The sequence below is a fragment of the Phycodurus eques genome, chromosome 3, assembly GCF_024500275.1.
Source record: "Phycodurus eques isolate BA_2022a chromosome 3, UOR_Pequ_1.1, whole genome shotgun sequence".
Taxonomy (NCBI): Eukaryota; Metazoa; Chordata; class Actinopteri; order Syngnathiformes; family Syngnathidae; genus Phycodurus; species Phycodurus eques.
In genome coordinates this window covers 4,064,184-4,086,431 of record NC_084527.1, presented here as the reverse complement: position 1 = coordinate 4,086,431, position 22,248 = coordinate 4,064,184, and the positions used below count along the sequence as shown (strand labels likewise).

Below are 22,248 nucleotides of genomic sequence, written 5' to 3'. Positions count from 1 at the left end.
AATAGAGGTCTTGTGTCACTGTCTAAAACAGATAACTATCTGGATGAGCCATAATTTTCTTCAATTAAACCACAACAAAACTGAGATTGTTGTTTTTGGCAATAAAAAAAAGAGGATTGCTGTTAGTAAAGTCATGGAGTCACTCTCTTTAAAAACCAAATACCGAGTCCGAAACCTTGGTGTTCTGATAGATTCCGACCTGACTTTCAACAGTCATATCAAATCAATTACTAAAACTGCCTTCTACAGTCTGAAGAACATATCCAGAGTGAAGGCTTGCGTGTGTCAAGCAGACCAGGAGAAGCTCATCCATGCTTTTATCTCAAGTAGACTTGACTATTGTAATGGTCTTCTGACTGGACTCCCTAAAAAGAGCATTAAACAGCTGCAGCTCATTCAGAATTCTGCGGCTCAGGTTCTGACCAAAACAAAAAGGTCAGAGCATATTACTCAAATTCTAAAGTCTTTACACTGGCTTCAAGTCGGCATTAGAATAGATTTCAAAGTTCTGCTACTGATCTATAAATCACTAAACGGTTTAGGTCCTGAATACATGAATGAAATGCTAATGGCAAATAAACCCAGTAGGGCTCTGAGATCGACAGACTCGGGTCAAATAGTGGAGCATTTAGCTATTATGCTGCACACAAATGGAATAAGTGGCCAATAGAAATGACATCAGCCCCAAGTGTGCATGTTTTTAAGTCCAGGTTAAAAACTCTTCCTTTCCCAAGCTTTCTAGAGCATTTCCACTTTTAAAAGATATTTCTTGCATTGTACGCTGTTATAATTGTATTTTTATTTTTCTCTTTGTTTTAAATGTTTATAAGTTGTTTTTTTTCTTTGTTTTTAAATGCTTTCAATCATGTAAAGCACATTGAGTTACCTTGTATATGAAATGCGCTATATAAATAAATTTGCTTTGCTTTGCTATAGTAACTACCACCGTAGCTTGGTAGTTACTAGTAGTTAACGCCGGCTTGTTTGCAGTGCTAATGCTAGCTTAGTATTGCTAATACTGCTATTTTGTTAAAGCTGGACAGTGTTCTCTGTCACTATTAAAATCCAATTCATTGAATAATCGAAAAAATAATTGAAAGATTAATCAATCAATAAAATAAATTAGTTGCAGCCCGTCACTGATGGTGTAGTGGTACACTCGCCTGACTTTGGCGCAGGCAGCGTGGGTTCAGTTCCCACTCAGTGACGGTGTGAATGTGAATGGTTGTCCGTGTCTATGTGTGCCCCGCGACTGACTGGCGACCAGTTCAGGGTGTTGTGCGCCTTTCGCCCAAAGTCCGCTGGGATAGGTTCCAGCGTCCCGCGACCCTAACCAGGATAAGCGGTGTTGAAAATGGATGGATGGATGGATAGTTGCAGCCCTAGAGGCTACATTAAAATCTTAGTAGCGGTTTTAAAAGTGGAACCTCCCCCTTCAAGTCCATTTCAAAGTCTGTACTTTTTTCTTTTTTTAATAAGTTGAATTAGTACGTCTACTTATACTAAGTAGCCTAACAAAGTGAAAGTACATTCGCCATCTCTGCTTACTGTAAGGAAAACGAACATGTTCGCAGTCTGTGTAGCTCCAATGTAAAAAAATGGTGGCGGTGGTGGTGCAATGTGTGTCTTAGGTGTTGAAGTGGATTGAAATGTGGCGCTTGGGACGACTACAACACATCATTGTTATTTGACCTCTTTCACTGACCTCATCAGCGACCTCTCTTGCGGCATCTGGCAACATCTGCAGCCCCTCATGAGTATTCCCTCCTTTAAACGAGATCCTAACGTAATGTATATGGTCTTCGGTATAGAGTGGGCAATATTCCAACCAATGTTACCCAATATTTTGGATATAAAATTTTTTGTCCAAAAGATATACTTTGTTTAGCGCTCACTGGTGTCTTGGCAGTATCACAACATGCATGAGCTCATTGGGCATGAAATCATCATTTGGCTCCATTTGTACATTGAGCACAAAGATAACTGACTTGAGAAGCTATGGCCTCTCATCCATGTTCATCCACAAGTTGTTACGATCCACAAAATAGCCAACAAATTATAATAATAATAATAATAACAACAAACAACAGGCAGCACAGTTGCATGCGGTTAGCACAAGGGTGGGCACTTTTTTTCCCCCTGAAGGGTCACATTTGATTTTTCTTTAAAAATAGATGGGCCAGGTAATTGGTAGATAAGGTTTAAAAATAATAATAATAATAATAATATTATATATATATATATATAGTTACAATGTGTATGTCTCATAAAATAGTTTATTCTGATAATGAATGATTCAGTCCATAGAATACTCTCCTCGTCTTTGGAAGCATTCAGATGTTTTTTAGGGTAAAAGTCAGACAAGCCTGTTCTTTTAGGTTAGCAGTGGTTTTCGCCTTGGAGCCATTTTTGCCAAGTCTATTCCTTATTGTTGAGACATGAACACTGATCTCAACTGAGGCAGTTGAGATCAGTGTTCAGTGTGTGAACACTGATCTCAACTGAGGCAGTTGAGATCAGTGTGCATAAATTGAGACAGCAAAATGCTAAACGGTTAGCGATCGCGATTAGCATTAGCCCGCTAGCGATTACAATTTCAGGTCAAATAAAAACGCTACATAGCATTCAGCTCACTTATACATCATATTATATGTACATAACACATCTAACAGTGTCTTAAAAATCACTTACAGACGCTCCTGTGTCGTTTTTGGCAAAGTTTATCAGTGGCCCAAGACTGCGTCCGTCTGCAACAAATGTCCGTGTGAAACATAGGTTCCGGTGGCTTAAACACTACTTTTTGCTTTGTCTTGGCGGAGTTTGAGGCAGAAATGTTGCGACGACCTACTTTTGAAGTCGACTTAGCCAAATTATTCAATCAACATTTTGATTTCGTGAAATACCACTCACAAAAAGTAGATTTGTTTCTTCAGCTCCTTAAAAAGAACAGCAAGTTGTGTAAAAAGTAATTGAAAAAGTTGTGCGTTCAAATGTTTTCGAGGTCATCGTGCATTTTTTGTTCATCCTGAAATTTCACTCTGAAATCCAATATCCCTAAATTTGAGTAAGTAGTGCATATGAAATTCCCACTGTTCATTTACACAACACTCCCATTATGGTTCAAATTATTGTATAGAACATACAGACATACTTAAGCATATACATCTTATGTCTTTATTTGAATACATCTGTTGAGTATAATTGGCAGTATTTCTTTCCAAACATGTTGGACCGTCTCAACAAATGAGCTCACATAAGGAGAAACTAGTGGAGTCTATTACATCAGGTGGGCCCATAATCCTGGTAACCTCAATGACTTTGAAGAATACAGTTTTGCTCTTATAACATGGATTTCAAACCTGACATGCAAACCAAACCTCAATGTTGGGGATACATGCACAAATTGAGATTAAGGCTTGATTGCAGAAGCGATACGAAAGTCGAACGCAAACCTAAAAATGGCAACAATAGCAGCTCCTTCACAGACGTGTATGAATTACATCACTCTCGCTTCTTGTCTGCCTCGAAAACATCTACAGTGTGATACTCTGCCATGACAATGACACTGTGTTTGTGTGTATGGTTTCCACCGGCACAAAACCGGAAGGTTTGACAGGACTAATAACATTTCAAATGATAGAGTAACAATACAAAATTCAGATTCCTTTTAAGAAAATGAAAAAATATATAAAATTAATAGCTACAGATGGTCCCAATATTGCATTTGCAGTAGTCATGATGGATGGGTGTGGGCTGGCAGTAACTTCATCTCACTGGTATCATGTCATTGTGTAGTGTAAACCAAAGTAGAGACCCAAGTCTTGTTCTTGTGTATGAACGAGGATCAGTCAACAAAGATTTATAACTATGTGATTTACAAAAAAACAAAATAAAACAAAAGAGAATAAATAAAGAAAATTTGACCATGACGCTACAGCACACGCTCGCACGGAATGCTGCGACTTCAATAAATTGTGTGCACATAAATCCAACAGGGTCAAAGTGATAGCATTTATGACTCCTAATTTGATACTTCAAATGTTTAGCTGCCAAATGGAAAGAAAGACACCAATTACAAATGAACGCACAAATAAGAAGAGAGGCAAAATATTGTTCAAACTTCCATGGGTCAGTAACGTCGGCTCCAACATGCTCTCAGTGAAATGAACTAAATTGCAATGGCTCACTGCGCGTTAAGAACTAAGAAGCTTCTTTTGGATGTCACTGGTGCACAAAGTCAGAACAGAGAGGATAACGAGAGTGCCAGCCCAGACCATACAGCCACCAGTCTACAACAACATTAATAAGTCCAACAGGGAGATACAGTGAGATGCAACAGCCAGATATGAGTAAAATGCATTAAAGAGGACGTACAAAACGGGACACGTTGTTCTTCGTTCCCTCGCCGAACGCGTGTCCTCCGGCCTGCTGTGTGTAAGGTGACGAATGGGCCTATCACTCCACTGTCACCGACTTGGCCAGGTTCCTTGGACAGTCCACCTAATTGGACAGCACCGACCATCATCAATTTAAACATTTCACAATTCAATTTCTTTTTAAACTCCGAAATAAAAGTTTTGTACTCCACTAACTTTTACGCTTCAACTTTCATCTTTGTGATTCAGATACAGTATGCGTCTATTATTATAGTGAGCAGTTCATTTATTTTTCTAAATTAAAAAAAAAAAAAAAAAAAACTTTCAGGCGAGGTAAGGTTAAAATTTTAAATATTGTCTGTTTTTACCCTCATGTTTTCCCCCAAACTAAAATAACAAATAAAATTAAAAAATAATTTGACTTGTTGCCACTGTACTATCAGGTGGACCCTTGGAACTGATCCAGAACTTTCTTCCCCATTACAAAGTTTACAAAAGTAAACCAAGTAAGAATTAAGCATAGTGAATTTCCAGGAACAGTGGACATACAAAGTCTACATACCCCCTTGTTCACATGTCAGAATTGTTTGTGTTGACAAAAACAAAACAAAAAAACGAGACCAAGATAAATCATTATGAAACCTTTTTTTTCACCATTAATGTGACCTATAACCTGGATAACTCAATTGGAAAAAAAGAAATCTGGGGAAGTAAAACGAGAGATAATTTGGTTAAATAAAAAAAGATCTGCATTTGAAGAATCCACATTTAAAGACCTTTTAAACCCTTTAAGGGTCACTTGATCAAGATAAGGACCCTCCCTTAACAAAATATCACCAGCATGCCATCCATCCATTTTCTCTAGCAGTTGTTCTCATTAGGGTTGCGGGTGAGCTGGAACCTAACATAGCTGACTCCACCCCGAACTGGCCGCCAGTCAATGACAAGGCCCTCTTTCAGACAGACAACACTTCATTCACATAGTCACTGAGTGGAAACTGAGCCAAGCTGGCGAATGAACGACTACACTGTTACTAAGCTACCTGAAACCAATTCATTAATAGCCCTCAAATGGAAAATAATCCAAAATGAAAATAGTTTTTAAAACTAGGTAGGACGCTTTGCTTATATTGCTGGCTTCCGTTAAGGAATTTTTATTTCCCTTAACATTTTAGATTGCCAAATTTTTGTGGGTCCACTGTCATTCATGTTTCGGAATGTTAATAAACGTAACGTAATTCTCCAATGATGCCGTCAGGAGCGACACGGGTGTGGTCGGTGGCCGCATGAGAGGTGAAACACTTTACAGAACGTCGGAGCAGACGAGAGTTTAGCACTTACGTCGTAGCCTCGGAGCACGGCCAGATGGAAGGAAAGCAGCTGCAGGGGGATGACGCTCAGGATGCCCTGCAGGCAGTCCACGCAGTGAGGCACCTTGATGGTGCGGCACGAGTTGCTGATGCTCTCGTAATCGTCTCTGTCGCAGATCACGATCGGGCGGCCCTGTCAGAGCAAAAAAGAAAAAAGGACAAAAGGTCTCTCGTAAAACAAAGACACCTCTGATAAGATCTTGTGGTCCGGTCGGCCATTAGTGATGATGTCATGTTACAACAAAAGAGGTGAGCCATAGGCCATAGAATTTATCCCCCCACCCCTTATAATCTAATAATCAATAAAAGTAAATGTTTTCAACCAAAAAGAAGAAGAAAAATATGTGATGATGTGTTACATTACAGTTTTTTATTGGACAACAACATCACGCATAATGTTTTTCAGGTCACCATATAAGAATGGCCATAATATTAGGTACACATGCAAACTAATTAGCTGTTTTGGGAGAAGAAAATGCTTTTATGAAGCGGTTCTACTTCACTGTAAACCCGCTGTCAAGCAAGTACGAAGGATTATTAGCTGAAGCGAAAAAAAATAAATAATAATACTACACTGAGAATACTTTGTTTTATTTCAAAGAAAATGTATTTTTTTTTAAAGAATATTTTTGTTCATATTTTTTGAGATGTCAAATATTTTAAAGAAAAAGTCATACTACAAGAAAATGTGAATTTTTAGGGGAAAAAAAACGTTTTTTCCAAGAAAAAAATGTCGAATGAATTAAAAAACTAATTAAATTAAGCACGCTTCTCCCTTTACAATGTAAAATGTAAAACATTGTGAAGGCAGAATTATTCATACAGCTCTGCGTATTTTTTTAGGTGACTATTTTTGCTACGAATTCTAAATTATGATTCGATGCAAAAAAAAAAAAAAAAATGCTCCCAAATGTTAAAGGACAGTATTGTATCACATGACACCATTTAGCGTAAAACTTCGCCGATTTGTCCTACCTGGCGGGCGACGACTTGCTGCAGGGCGTTCTGACATTTGGTGTACGTGTGGTCTTTCATGATGATCATGATGACTGGCATGAGATTGTCCACGAGAGCCAGAGGTCCATGTTTCAACTCACCAGCCAGGATGCCCTCAGAGTGCATGTATGTGATCTCCTTGATTTTCTGGGTGCGAAAAGTTACCAAAATTCAACACTTGCGTCATAGATTAATAACCTAACTCAGGAGGACTGAAATTCACACTTGGTCATTTAGGAAAATACAAAGGAATATTTTGGCAGGAGCTGAAAGAAGGAGTGACATTTTCCACATATTCCTCCAGAAACATTGGACTCATTACATGTAGAAGGATCTTATAAGTGATGTGGGTGTGGGGTGTGGGGTCTGGGGTGGGGGTGGTGGTCTGTATTTGCTCACCAGAGCTCCTTCTAGAGATGTAGCATAATGGTACCCTCTGCCCATGATCAGGACACTCTTCTGCTGGTACAGTTCTGTCGCTAGCTTCTGGATCTCATCATCCAAACTGAGGACCTCCTTGATCAGATCTGATACACACAGGAGGGGAACAAATTAGGATTTGAAAAATTAGAAACATGCTGTAAAAAAATGCACATGTGTGAAGTGTGAGATTAGAATGATAACTACGAGCAGCAGAGTGGCCAAACAATTTTATGATGGTAACTTTACCGTTCAGGACACGCCATCATCTGCTTTAGATATCCAAAAAGGCATGCAAGGGCCCAGAATGAAGATCCACACCCTCCGTTTTCACGAGCCCTCATTGACATTATTTAGAGTAGCAGCAAATGAACCAGACGAACAGATTGCTTGATATATGCACAAAAACTTGACTATTTCTATAAACTTTGTGGCCTCAACATTCAAGACAACTGCACCATCTACAAATGTTCCAATAGAAGAGCTGCATAAAAAAAGTCAGACAGGTATTCATTCATTAATATTATTGTGGTTGTAGATTGCAGTTGTGTATAACTGCACTGCGTCATACAGAGTGCTATGTCTAAAGTGTTACTTCTCATCTAAATAAGGCTAGCAAAATATTAGAAGCACCTCTTGCATGATGCATTGCACTTCTTACCTAAGCTGTAACCATTATATGTAACCCACATTAGTCGCCAAATGTGAGTGTTATAATATTGATAAAGGGCATTTTGATACAGCTATTGTATTGGAGCCTTACAGATTGGGCAGTTGTCCCTAATTTTGCAACAAACGAGTTTAAAGAAATGCAAAGGGTACTTTTAGGGGCAATATCAAGCTGTCGTTTACTCTGGAAATAAAATCTAAATATGGTCTTCCAGGTAAAAGAGAGATTCAGCCAGCCACTGCCATTACCATGAAAGTGTATACAATATACATATATACAGTGTATCTGCACTATTTGTGGGATTCTTCCTTGACCGTCGCACCATATTGTTTGTGGTTCAATAAAACAATAACATAGTATAGTGTAAGTGGCGCCTCAAAACGTTGTTTCCCCAATAAGAAGACTGGAGGTAGTTTCTGTTGCAGCGAGTTTGTATTTATGCACACGGGTTCAGCGCCTGATGTGCGGGTGTGAGTTCCCGATTGCCTTTTTTCCCTCCCGTCAGGTTCACTGCGTCGCTCTGTGTGCGGCGGGCCTAAGAGGTATGTTGCTCTTCACTCTGGGAACTTGAATGCCTTATTGGATATTGGATGAGTCTGTGAACCTGTTAGATATATTGTAGAAGTTATCATTTATTTGCTTAGCTTGCATGAGTATTATGGACAATTTTTAGAAAGAAAGATGTCTCGTCTTCAAGATGACGACTCAGCAGGAATCAGAGAGAAGGACGTGGCCGGGACGTGGCAGGTTTTGGTGCCATGTTTTCACCTTGAAACCATCCCCTTAGTGTGTTGTGTCTTGTAAACTTAGAAACCTCCCTATTTTCAAATAAATGCAGGAGCGACGGGAGAGATTGTTTAGAGCGTGTTGAGAGGCTGTAACCTGAACAATCTCCCATGCGCCCTCCACATGAGAAAAAGAGACCAGCGTATTCATTCCTTTTGTGTCTATTCATTATAATGTTGGGTAAGATAAATCCAACAGAACCTAATGAAGTTTCCAGTGAGTTGTAATCTATCAATTCCAGCACAGCAAGGCCTTGACTTACCCGGAAGAACCCTCAAGGACTGGATGATCTCACGACGTCTTGGCTGCATGGAAATCCTGTCGTCGCACATCATCAGCGCAAACATGATCAGGGCCACAAACTGGCTTGTATAGGCCTGTGGACATAAAAAAAACAAAAGCAAAATGTTGTAAAGGGTGTTAGAACAACCTTCAGTATCTACAGACAAAAAAAAAAAACCCCAAAAACCAGGAACCTTGGACTCTCCAAATGTTGTTTTACATGACCCAAGTTTTAAAACCGCACAAATTAAGCAATACAGTCCCATTAAAAGCAATGTTTCTGAAGCCTATGATCTCTTTTCTGCCTGTTCTGATAATGAATTTCATCATCTAATAATGCACAACAGATGAGAAATGCGAGGTGGGCGCAGGCAAACGTGGCGCTCAGTCCAGCCAGCGCTCATTGTGGAACAAATGCTTGAAACTTTGGAAATACATAGCATTGCGTCACAGAAGTCATTCTGTGCTGTCATCAGCAATGTGCAGTTTGTTCCTTCATCCCGGCGCAAGTTTAGAGGCCTTCTGTGCCCATTTCGGGAGAGACAATGTTCACCTGAAGCCAATTCATTTACCCAAGACCCGCATCAGTTCACTGCCAATAAAATAATTGTAAAAACCTTTACAATTGTTTTTCTTCTTGACCGCAGTCCCTCAGGCCTCAATTCACAAGATCAACTGGCGCACACAGTGTGATTCATGTGGAACACGCTGATCTTAATCTTCAAATGATGACCACACTTAATCTAAAATCTCAGAGATGGCTTGGTCGTTGTGATCTATTTTTCTTTTTGAAGTTGAAATTTCCAAAAGGTGCGGTCACGATCCTTGAAGCCGGCCTTGCGCTCGCTGTCAGTTGACCTGCCAATCGGTTCTTCCTTGCATCCCGGCTTTCAGCAATAAGATTCAATGACAAAAATGTTCAATATGATCATAGTAGAATGATGCAGTTCATTTTTATGAATTCGACAGAGAGCACACCAAATTACAGTGCTCTAAATCGGAGTTGTGGGACGTGACACATGTTCTCCGGTGATTTGGTGAGCTCGGTTGTGCAGCACTACTTGGCCCAGGCAGCCAAGCAGTTAGGGATGGCGTCGCTGAGGCGTGCTTGCAGGCTTTGGAGCAGCACACCACTCGGGTCCCCGAGCCAAGCGCAAGCGCAAGGGCCGGGCCAGGCCAGGACAGGACCTGCGTCACTCTCTCGCTTTAACCAAATAAGCCTAGATATTACTTGTGTGGCATTGTCTATATATACACTCACTGGCCTCATAATTAGGTCCACCTGCACAACCTAATGAGCGCCAATCCAAGTTGACTCTTTAATGGTTTGTATACATATCTTGTGTTTATGCCCACCCATCAAGTGCGAAATTAAACAACCAAGTTAATCTTTCGTTAGCTGCCTATTTCCACAAATGTCTCTGTTGAGCAAACCATTCTTAAATTTGCCAAATTGTGACATCACATGAGAGTACATCAAATGAGTAGTGGCCCATTTGCAGGAGACAGAACGGCATCTCCCAACACCAAGAAATTTGAACCGGAGTGCCACAAGTGAATATTAAGTGTTTGTAATTCTTTATACTTTTGTGTTTTTTCACCGAAGAATGTTAGATACCTTTCATTAACACACACTTTAAATGCGTAATGTTTCTTTTAATTCAAACTATAAATGTATAGCAAAAGAATCCACGGGAGAGTGAGCACCACCATCAGATCTCAACAGTCATCATCTAACTCTGTGTGTAATTTTTTTTGCAACACTAAAAAATGAAGACTAATGTGAAAAGAGTGGGAGAAAATATACACTGGAAGCAGACACTTCTATCCAACATAACCATGTGCGCTGTCACTTATCAAAGTTATCAGTGCTAAATTAGTTTTACACGTGTGACAATAATAATGTTGATAAGAGATGTGTGAAGTGCAGATACGACAACTCACCACTGCATTACGCCTGTTTAGACTTGACTGTTAAATAGTATTTACTTCCTCATTTTAACGGTGGCTAACTAATTTTGTACGACAGTTAAGAATATTAATATGTTCAAACATTGACTGTAAAGTTTGTTTTATGATGCGGACAGACTTATTGTACTTCTAACTATATTATTTCCTATGGGAGAAATTGGTTGGAAATCTAAACAAATCTGTATTCTGGAAATGTCCCAAAAAAAAGCCACCGGTCATCAAAGCGCTCCTGCCTCACCTTTGTACTGGCCACTCCGATCTCAGGTCCGGCATTGATGTGGACTCCACAGTCGGTCTCCCGAGAGATGGAGCTGCCCACTGTGTTGGTGATGCCCACAGTCAGAGCCCCTCTTTCCTTACAGTAGCGCAGGGCCATGAGGCTGTCAGCCGTCTCCCCTGAAGGATCACACGTAAGGGAAAATGAGTTCCTTTCCAAAGGTCAACAAGGTCAATGTAAAGGTTGTGATTCTGACTGTTAGTTTGGTAGAGAACGACGGATTGAATGCTGTAATTGCGCAATCCTCAAAGAAACCCCATAACGGACGTCACACAAATAGAAGATAAACAGCTTACTAAGCAGTGTACAGGCTGGCTCTCTGACATGGAAAGTGGAGAACAAACAGGGCCTGTGCACTAGATCAGTCCTCACCTGACTGGCTAATAAAGAAGCAGACATCATCTCGGAAGACGGGTGTGTTCCGGTCCAGGAAATCGCTGGCCAGCTCCACCATCACAGGCAGCTCTGTTAGCTCCTCCAGGACCTGCCGGGTCTGAGGAAACAACAAATCATGTAATCACTACCAAGCATCCTCCTGTTAAAACAAGTTGAGCGCAGGCCTGCCTAATGTGCCAAATGATGCCGATTTACACTAAAACTGTTTAGTATCTACTCACTGCGACGCCGGCATGGTAGCTGGTGCCACATGCAATAAGGATCAGGCGCCGACATCTCTGGATCTCTTTGATGTGGTCCTTCAGTCCACCCAAGGTCACTGGGAATAAACCAAACACACAATCCATCATCATATGCCGCACCACTTTCCACCTCATTAAATGGTAGCCCATGAGAGTGCGGAGAGAAGTCAGTCACTCACAAAGTAATTCTTCATGTGTTATGTTTTCACATGGACTCTAATCCCTCATACTGTCAACCCCCACCGATTTGTGACCTTTTCTGTATCTGCTAAAAGAAAAATGCACCTATTCGCGCATACCTGCACATTTGTGTACTCTCAACGCTCTAAAATACCACCCAAAGCCCTGCTCTATGTTAATAGCCAGCTTTTGAGCAGACAGCAGTATGATGCAGGTTTCAGTAGCGGTCCTACAGGCAGGTGAGGCTCCTTGTGGGGTTGACACCTGAGAATGCACGGTGGTAGACCTCTCAAGTTGTTGCAAAAAAGGTCCAGTTAACCATTGAAACCTATTTACATTTTGCGTCCTATTTCTGAAAGAGCCCAAAGATGCCACAAGATGGTGCCAAAGCCCTGTTTAATAGGAAAGTAGCACATTTGTGTCAAGGAACTATGTTGAAGTGATACGATTCGACTAAGAAAAGTCATATATGTCAGGGAGGAGTTGAGTTTAGCATGGTTTGTTAGAAGAAGTAGTTACGAGTGAGTAGTCACTGCGGGTGCATGTACAAGTTGGCCGCATTTTTTTCAAATGCAATCATCTGTGAGCCATTTAAGGGTAATGTAAGATGATTTGGAAATTTTATATATATGATTTGGGATAGTTCGCTGTAAATTTATGGCTTAAACTATATACAATATTCAACATTTTAAGGGGTGCCTATTACTCCTGTTTCGCAATTCGTGGCAGGTCAGGGTCACCAACCCCCGCGAATAGCGAGGGGTCACTGCATTTCATTTTAACATATGTAAAGGTACAGTAATGTCTAACTGTAAAATGCGAGAGCACAGTGGGGGTGCAGGGGCACAACGGCCCATCACTACTCCACTGAGACGCTGATCTGAGGCAAGCTATCCAACCTGTGTTGTCATCAAAGTTCACTCTTCCTCTCATGGTGTTGACCACAGATTCTGGCTGCTCAAAGATTTCCTTCTGCATGAAGGAGCTGAAGTTGCCTGTGGTGGAAGGGTAACAAAGGAACATTTGTAACACTGTTAAAAAAGGTAACTTCTGCTGAAAAATACAGTGTTAACGCTTTTAATAACATGCTTGCCAACATGACAAGGTATTGCTGACACACATTAAGTTCCTGAGGATGGGTAAAAATATTTACAGTCTTTCAGTTCTTGCTTGGAAATGCTCGTTTCTAACACGCATGTTTGATACACTGGGGAAAACAACCCTTTTCCATCAAGCAAAACAAAGACGGGACATGAGGGAGTTAATGTTTTTCCATCTCGAATAAACTGCAACAGAGAAATGTGTGTTTTTCAGTTTGCCTCTGCAAGAAAATCTGGGTCATGCGAATTAGGTTATTCAGCAGATCGCTTCCAGAAACAGGCCAGCGGGTGAGAAATGATTAGACCACAAAGGAATGCGTGAGTCCAGCCAACAATGGCTAATTTCTGCTCTCTGCTGGACGACTGCGGTACAGCCAGTGGACGGACACCAGCAAACAAACACCAGCCCATGGTGCAGATACAGAATCAGATTAAACTTTTTTTTTTTTTTTTTTTTTTTTTTTAAAACCATCCAATCCACGCATGCTGATATGCAATGCAATCTTTAACTTAAATATATTGAGTACATTATCCAATACATTTGGTCAAAAAAGTATTTAAGTGCAACCAGCCATGACAAATTAGTTGCAATTCATAAATCCACTTCCTTTTTCCCCCCCCATTACATAATGAATTAAAATGGAAGCTGCATACAGAATGCATAGAATGTCAACTGAAAGAGAAGTTTTGAATTTTGGGAATTACTAAAGAGATATAAGGGTTTATAAGAGCTTTGACGTTAGTATGTACTGCCTCAAAGCTGATAGTTATCACTCCATTCATCTACAAATTACCCCATGACAATGTATGCAATAATAACATGTTTCACAACTAATTCTAGGGCACCGTACCCTTGTATTTTGGAAGAACAAGTGGAGGCATTATCTAGTGCAGAAACAAAAAGTAAAAGACCCTCAACTCACCTTTCATGATTTGCTCCAGCTCCATCTGAAGGGTCTGGATAGCGCGGGCAGGGTAGTCTCCGGCTCGGCGTCTTATCCTGTGGATGGACAGCCTTCCCTCGGTCACAGCAGCCACGTCATCATCCTCTAGGAAGATCACCCGATTTGTGTGCTCTATAACTGCACTGTAGTCACAAACGCAGTATTGATTCCCGTTCTGATAAGACGCACGGAAGAGTGACACTATGGTACTTGGAGTTGAAAAGGGTGCCGCAAGGACACGGGGGTGCGTTTACCTTGCATCAGAAGCAAAGTAGTACTCAACCGCTTTCTCATCCACGGGGAACAGGCATGTGTCCTGGTCCACTCTGGGGAGGGAACTGCAACTCTTCTTCTCTTTGCCAGCTGAGATGTCAACCGTAACAAGGTCTAGATCCAACTGAAGTTCTTTGAGACAAATGCGGCTTGAAATGACACTTACATGAGCGATAGACCACAGGAATATGATCTGTTGAGAGCTTGTGGTCACTTCGCACACCAATCAGAAGAGGACTTCCCCTCCTGGACATCAATCAAAAGATAACAAAATTTGCTGGAGTGCATCGTGTAGGTACGAAAGTCAATTGGACACGAAGATGTTCACAAATTAGCTCCAATGGTGGGGCGAGCTCATATGAATTTCTAAATGGAAGATATCGATACCAACATATAAACAGTGACTGTTTACCTTGTGACAACTGCCTCGGAAGGATAATGAACACTCTTAAAGACCAGAGCGAAAGCGCCTTCCTGAGAAGTACAGTGAACCACATTTTAATTGATCAACATGAATCATTTGTTTGAGTGTGTGTGTGTGTGTGTGTGTGTGTGTGTGTGTGTGTGTCCTTACCAGTTGCTGTGTTACCCTTTCCACCAGAGTGGCAAAACTGATGTCATCACTCTCCCGGTTGTCGTACATGTACTTCACCAGCTTGGCAATGGACTCTGTGTCGGTCTCCGACTCAAACTCGTAGCCTTTGCTATTCTGCGGGGTGGGAGTAAAGAGTACATTCCTGTCTAGGTCATATGTGACGACAATAACCAAGGCTGAAAAAGTTCTGCTCACCAGGAATTTCCTGAGATCTTTATAGTTGGTGATAATTCCATTGTGAATGACAATGAACTCTGCAGACCATAAAGAAAAACATGAAAGCACGGAGACATTGTGACCTAATGACTCACTCTACTTAATCTTTCCAAAATAATTCAAGTATGGATTCATTGTATTGGAATAACAATAAAGATAACATTTGACAATATCATATACAGAACAAAAATATAAACACTTTTGCTCCTATTTTTCATGAGCTGAACGCACAGACCTCAAACCTTTTCTATGTACATAAAAAGCCTATTTCTGTCCCAAAAACTCCCCCCCCACAAATGTCTAAAAATTGGTGTTAGTGAACACTTCTCCTAGGCCAAGAGAAGTCAACCACCTCACAGGAGTGGCATATATATTATTGTATGCTTTAGGCTGCCCACAATAGAAGGCCACTCTAAAATGTGCAGTTTTACTGTATTGGGCTAGTCGGGGGTGAGTGGGAGAAATACAAAAACCTAGAAATTTGCCCTCCCCCATAACAGTAAAACTGCACATTTTCGAGTGACCTTTTGTTGGGGGCAACTGAAGGCACACCTGTCCAATAATTCTGCTGTCTAATCAGCAACTTGATACGCCATACCTGTGAGGTGGATTATCTCAGCAAAGGAGAAGCGATCACTAAGGCCTGGTGCACACAACCATTTTTCAAGTCTTAAAACATTATCTGTTACAGACCCTACACATTATGATTTATAAAAATAAATAAAAAGATATTTAACAATTTTGGTGATACTGTGCGTCCTGATAAACTCAACAAAGACCACCACACACTTTTTTGCCGCCGATCTAAAATCCAGCCATCAGACAGAAATCTTGCGTGAATGAACGTGATCTAACAAAAACGAAGAAAGAGAGAAACCAGCGGACACGTTGCGCCAATGTTTCCCCGAGTGATGCCGAAGGGACCAAAGGTGGGAGTGTGGTAGAATTGTTATGACGTCAATAAAGACTTGCTTTGGAAAATACCGTAATTTTTGGTGTACAATGCGAACACATGTATAATACGCATTCCCAAAGTTGATCTCAAAATTCTGGAAAATCATTCTACCTATGTATAATGCATTCTTACAATGTATGATTTTGCTTCTACCCATATGATCAAAACATGAAGTATCTGTATTTTTAGTTTTTTCAAATAATTATTCTGACGTTAAGCACTTTATTTGAACATGTAATACTTTTTATTTACTTGCTCTTATTTTGAAATTCACAGCCCTACTTTTATTTAGTAAATGAGAAAACACACAGCTGTGCTCATATGTTTGATTACCCAGGCGGAATTTGTAAGAGGGGTACAATTCTTTAAAGAAAACATGAAGGGCCAAGTGAAACACATTTCATTTTATTTTAATGGGATTCAAATTAAACTGTCAAGCATTTCAGAAAAGCATAATTAAATGAATAACCATAAAGAAATTAAATGATAGTTGTTGTTAAGTAATTAAAAACAAAAAACACTTTCACAAATTCTGCCAGGGTATGTAAACTTATGAGCACAACTGTACATATATGCAGTCATATGTACCCCTGTCACATTGGAATGAAAGTGTAGGCTACATCTTTTTCATAACCTCTAGGTGGCGTACCATATGAGAATGGAAGTGTACATCTCTCTCAAAACCTCTAGGCGGCGATGGCATATTGAAATGAAACTGTACAGCTTTTTCATAGCCTCGAGATGGCGGCATACAGTTATAAAATGTGTACGTTTTTTTCCATTTTCCCCTAGACCTATGTATAATGCGCACGATTGACGAGTTTTTGTTTTTTTAAATGTGCATTATACATGAGAATTGACTGTACTTCTTGTACAGTCAATTGAATTGAACCCATTCAAAATGAATTGAACCCATTCATGCAAAGTATGACATCGTGTAGGACATGTTTATTTTTGTTTACGGTTGGTTCCTTTTTCAGGTCACTTCTTGATTCGCCACATTCCGTTTCACGTCACAATTCACGGAATCATGACTCGGGAGTAGAAGGATTTCCCCACACACACAAAAGTTCATTTATTGAACATGTTTACTACTTGAGATTGTCAGCCCCGACTCGTTTTGGACCCTTTTAGAGACAGATTCACTCTTAACACATACCACAGGATAATCTTAACGACATAAGACAGTCTGGCGTCTGTCATCCTTGGTTGGGAAGGGGCAAAACTGGGACAAAAACAGCCTGATTATATTTATGTGTACCAGGCCAAACCCAAATTTAGATCATTGAACAATAGTTGAAAAAACAAAAAAAGCAGCTCATAAAAAGTGTTTGAGTTATATTTTTGTTCAGTATATAACTAAAGACAAAATTAGAAAAAGAAAAGTTCTGTTCAAGAACTCGCTGACTATTTAGATGACCACCAAATCACTGACCGTTGGTCTTGTCTGATCTGTGTGGGTGGCTATTGACCGGGCTCGGTTCTCCGTGGGTAGCCCAGCGGGTGTGAGCAATGCCGAGGTGAACATCCAATTCCACCTCGAGGTCCAGATCTTGCTGTTCTAAACAAACAAAGAACAAACTACTTTAACACCCACAATGAAAATGGTGGACGATTCGGGAGAGGTTCATTCTTTCTCATTTCATAAACTACTTGGAGCTTACTGTGAATCTCCTCATCCAGAGCCTTCACTTTTCCACGCTGTTTGATCAGTTGGATGGCCTTGACATTGGTCTCCCACTCTTTGCTATTACCGCCATCAATGCCCACACCTGATATCAAAGAAACAAACAAACAAACAAAAAACCTACTTATACACTTAACACCATGTTTATATTTACATGTCAGACTTTTAGAATACTGGCGCTGTAGGTTCACCTACAGTGCGTAATGATTTACAATACATCATGGATTGCATCAAATAGTCCCCCTTTACAAAGATAATGATCAATTTCAATCGTTACTGTCAGCCAGAAATTAATGTAACGACGACATGATTTTTCACACTGGTGTAGAAATCCACAGCATCGTGCTGAGAGCTGTTTCTAATATGTCCCTCCTGGGTACAATGGAAACAAAGTACAGTGTTCAGTGTGTACAGTGTTCTTCTGGTAAGGTGTAGAGTAATTCTTGCACCCATCATGCTTTTGGGAGACCCGATTTTTTTTTGGTCTTAAGTCATGGTGGAGGGGACTTATGAAAGCTTCGAAGTTCCAAATACCAAAACCTTCAAATGTTGGCTAGAAAGTTGGAGCTGAAGTGAATGAGTCCAAGAGTATATTTCCATATGAACCAAAAATGGGTTCACCAGAGAACATTTAAGTTTTGGAGACCCAGCGCTTCTTGAAGAAAGTGACATCCTACAAGAAAGAACTGATTTGACAAAGTATCAGTGTTGGTACAAATATTTTTATAGTTTATTTTTTGACTGACTTGTAAAGATTTCAGGTAAGACTGTTTACAAAAGTTTTGTAATTATTTATAGAGCGATGTAGTGGATAGCGCGTCAAATCGGGTTCAAATCTCGGCTCACTCCCTCCTGTGTGGAGTTTACTTCCTCCCACAATCCAAATATCGAGGTTGACTGAAGACTAAATTGTCTGTTAGTTTGGATGTTTTTTTTTTGTTTTTTTTTTGTCTATATGCGATTAACTGGTAACGAGTCCAGAGTGTACCCGGCCTCTTGTCCAAAGTCAGCTGGCCCCAGCTCACATGTAACCCTAATGAGGACAATTGTTTTAGAAAATGGATAGATGATTTATCCCATCGCCCCTAATATACAAACATCCAAATATAAAAACCTAATGTGTGTTCATCTTCTGTATCTAAAGAATGCCAATCCTCTTCCCATTGTGCGGTGCCTGTGCATAGCAGCAGTTGTGTGATATAATCAAGGTAACTGTCCTCTGGGTCGACAGTCAGGAGATAGATAGCCATGGATAAACAAAGCAGAGCGTGTTGCTGATAAGCTTTTACTCATCTGTCTCACCGGCAGAGTCATAGCCTCGGTACTCCAGACGCCGCAGGCCTTTGAGAAGGATTTCAAGGATCTCCCGTCGAGTCCTTGGCACATGATAGTTGAGATAGGCGAAGATTCCTGGAGGGAGGAGGACAGCGTTAACAATATGGACATTGTTTACCGATGTTAAGGCAAGGCAGTAGTCTAATTCAGTACAGTGCGGGAAGTAAGAGGCATGACCATATTTCTACATATTTATTTTTGGCAAACCGCACATCCGATAACCTCTCCGAAGAATCCCCTCATTGTTAATCTGTCGTTGCATTTCTTAGAGCAGCTGACGAAAAAGAACAAAAGTTGGACATGGCAACGCCCCAATCATAATATTGCCACATTCTTCCAGAAATACATTCGGCATGAACAACAAAAACCACGTCAGATGCTGATGTATTACAGGATACACAAACCAGTCTTGTGAGTGTTACTGAGCTGTGTCACCTGCTCGAGGACAAAGGCACATGGCTAGAAAAGGAGTGCGTGTATTGCGGAGTACGTGTGTGAGCCGATACATGGAGACAAAATAATAAGGGAAGAGCCCTTACAAAAGAAGAAACAAAGTGCAGAACCTCCCGTGTCAAACACAATCTACTCCATGACACAGGTTGACAGCTGCTAATATAAATTTATTTATTAATTTTTTTTAAATCCCACAGGAACGTGTAATACAGTTCTAACAGTCACAACTGTCATACTGGTACAGAGAAGTTGACCACTGTACAATAATAATAATTTTTAAAAAGTAACACAGTTGTGAGTTAATCTTTCAGATTTGCTGACCTCTCACATCATCATGACAATCAAAGTTGAACTTTACAAATACTCCAAAATCATCATTTGAACTTTTTTTTTTTTTTTTTTTTAAACTAGAAGATCATTTTTTTCAGCAACTATTTGACTTAAACATGTCCAATTGTTGTGGGTGCAGCGTACATTTGGTCAAACTAATCTGCTGATGAAGCAGAGGACAGCCTAGCGCAACAGAGCCTTCATTCAGAAGAGCAGGAGATTTTTTTTTTTTTTTTTTTTTTTTTTTTTTTAAGTGGGGGAGGTAAACTCAATAAACTGAACTTTATTTCAAATCCAACAAACAAAGCAAGTCATCACACCATACCCCCGCCCCCAAAAAAACAAAAACATATCCTCAATTTGAAACGGTGATGGAAGAAGCAGAGTTTATCTAATTCGATCCAGTTATCCTAAATAACACCAATACAAAACTCTGAAACACGCTTTCCTCTAAGACGTCAAAAAAGGGAAAAAAATAAAAAAAAAATAAAAAATGACTTTTTATTTTCCAAGCCATCTTTTCTGAAGTTCCATTTGAACTGGTCAACGGTAGGTATTTACTGGTTTTAATATCCGAACCAGTGCAGGATTTGACCCCGCAAACAGAAATACTGTACAGTACACATACTTTGGTAACAAGGGCTGGGCAATTGATTCATTTGAGTTTAATTGTTAAAGTGAGTTGTTTTAAATCTATTTTTTAGCAACTTTCGTAGTTGAAAGCACACCCCAGCTGACGTACATGTCTTAAATTAATGTCTACAGACAGAGGAGCTAGTTTATAACAGCAGTCGCCAGCTTAGTGATTTGGTCGCTATACTGTATTTAGCAACTTCTCCCACCCTTCTACGATTTCATGCTTTAATCATAGACATCATCACTTGATCGTGAATCATTACTGGAGGTAAAAAAAAAAAAAAAAGACATTTTTTCAAAATATCTGCATAAAATTTTTTTATGTGAACACAAAACAGAAATGCTTTCAATACAATACAACAAATGTGAACTGATGGTGGTCGGATGTTGTTAAGTTCACTGTCGCCGTCAAGCGGTGGAGACTCTCAAGCTGTCTCGTAAAATGAATCCTGCTGCTCGTAACTAAAAAAAAACGTATAAATTGGAGAGCTCGTAAGTCAAGACACCACTGTGGACCTATTGAACGACAGGTCGGAAAACGTTTGACGGTGACGTGCGCGTCTAACCCACAACATTTTGCAGAGGTCACCTTGCCTCACCTGTACGTGAGAAAAGAGAGAGCTCGAGAGGATGCGCCGTTACTCGAGTCATGCATTTTGATGGCTCATTTTATGACATTAAAACAGTTGAATTATTCAACATTTAAATTTTTTATGGATAGTGTTTACATATATGTGATGACAGTATAAGTTATTTTATTTTATTTTTTTACCCCTAAGAGGAAACACATTTGTCGCATTATCTGAAAAAACAAACCCCACCAAAATGTTTTTTTTCCTGTTTTTTCTTCTGTTGTTTCTGTGGAAGTTGATGCAAGTAAAGCTAGGAGGAAAACTTGCTGGGGAAAAAATAATTGTTGGTAACAGCAGAATTGTCATTTACTCTTTCAATAAGCAAAAGGGAAATACACACTAAATCGGATTCGTTTTGGTGAAAAAGACTGATCATTTATTTTAAGGCCATAATCGTGCAGCCCTTGGCGCACCTAATGATGTGCCACCAAGTGTAGCTTCGGGTTTTAACGTAAAAACACCACCTGACCCGACTCGTTAGAGATGGTGGTAACACTGATGGGAGACAGGTAGGCCATTTGCTATCATTCATTGTGACAAGGAAAAACAAAAACAATATGTGAAGGTGACATATTTGACCCGGCATACTTTCTTCCCGAAATTTAAAGAACCAGCTGAATGACTGTTTCCACACTTGGCTGTATCGGATCCTTCTTTGTTCGGTCGCTAGCCAACGTTGATTCAAGCGCATAAATGACTAAATCTCAGTACAACTGTTTAATTCACACCATCTCCCTTTAGCTAGCTTGTACCGTGAATGAGTTACAGTTTTGACACTCAAGCGTTGTAAATAAGAGCATTGCAATACATTGAAATCCAGTAATGGTCGTTTAATATTTTAGCAGGGTAACAACATCGTTCGCATCTCATTCAGTTCGCTAACTTGGGTTAGCAACGCCTGGCTAATTCAAACAGACTCCGAGAAGGGCAAGCTGTTTTGTATGTCATATTGACTGTCGCGTTTGTCCGGCTGTCTCAGGAAAAACGAAGACTATCTACTAAATGGGTTCGATATATGAATTCATCTGGTACTCACCACACATGTCTTTGGTTCGGCTGCCAGTTTGTGGTACTCACTCACTCAGGCAGCTGTGAACGCATCTCAAATACACTCCGCCTTTTTATT

General features: G+C 40.1%; 1 protein-coding gene across 1 annotated transcript; it reads right to left on the bottom strand.

Annotated features, from left to right (window-relative positions):
• Window positions 1-3,160: 3,160 nt before the first annotated feature.
• gfpt1 (glutamine--fructose-6-phosphate transaminase 1) lies at window positions 3,161-22,232 on the bottom strand. Its single transcript, XM_061671519.1, has 19 exons — window positions 22,159-22,232; window positions 19,039-19,146; window positions 17,714-17,821; window positions 17,485-17,610; window positions 15,074-15,132; window positions 14,858-14,992; window positions 14,696-14,757; window positions 14,450-14,529; window positions 14,265-14,373; window positions 13,990-14,153; window positions 12,866-12,961; window positions 11,766-11,863; window positions 11,521-11,641; window positions 11,110-11,267; window positions 8,881-8,995; window positions 7,142-7,269; window positions 6,722-6,889; window positions 5,718-5,879; window positions 3,161-4,500 (listed from the first exon to the last, which is right to left on the bottom strand). The coding sequence occupies exons 1-19, from the start codon at window positions 22,163-22,165 to the stop codon at window positions 4,456-4,458; spliced, it is 2,049 nt and encodes a 682-aa protein (XP_061527503.1). The 5' UTR covers window positions 22,166-22,232; the 3' UTR covers window positions 3,161-4,455.
• Window positions 22,233-22,248: the final 16 nt, after the last annotated feature.

What these genes read in the sequence shown, in the direction of transcription:
- gfpt1 (XM_061671519.1), bottom strand. An exon ending in GCTACCATGCCGGCGTCGCA is followed by an intron (nt 11,642 to 11,765) that starts GTGAGTAGATAC and finishes TTGTTTCCTCAG; the next exon opens with ACCCGGCAGGTCCTGGAGGA. An exon ending in CCGTGCTCCGAGGCTACGAC is followed by an intron (nt 4,501 to 5,717) that starts GTAAGTGCTAAA and finishes CTGTCCAATTAG; the next exon opens with GTGGACTGTCCAAGGAACCT.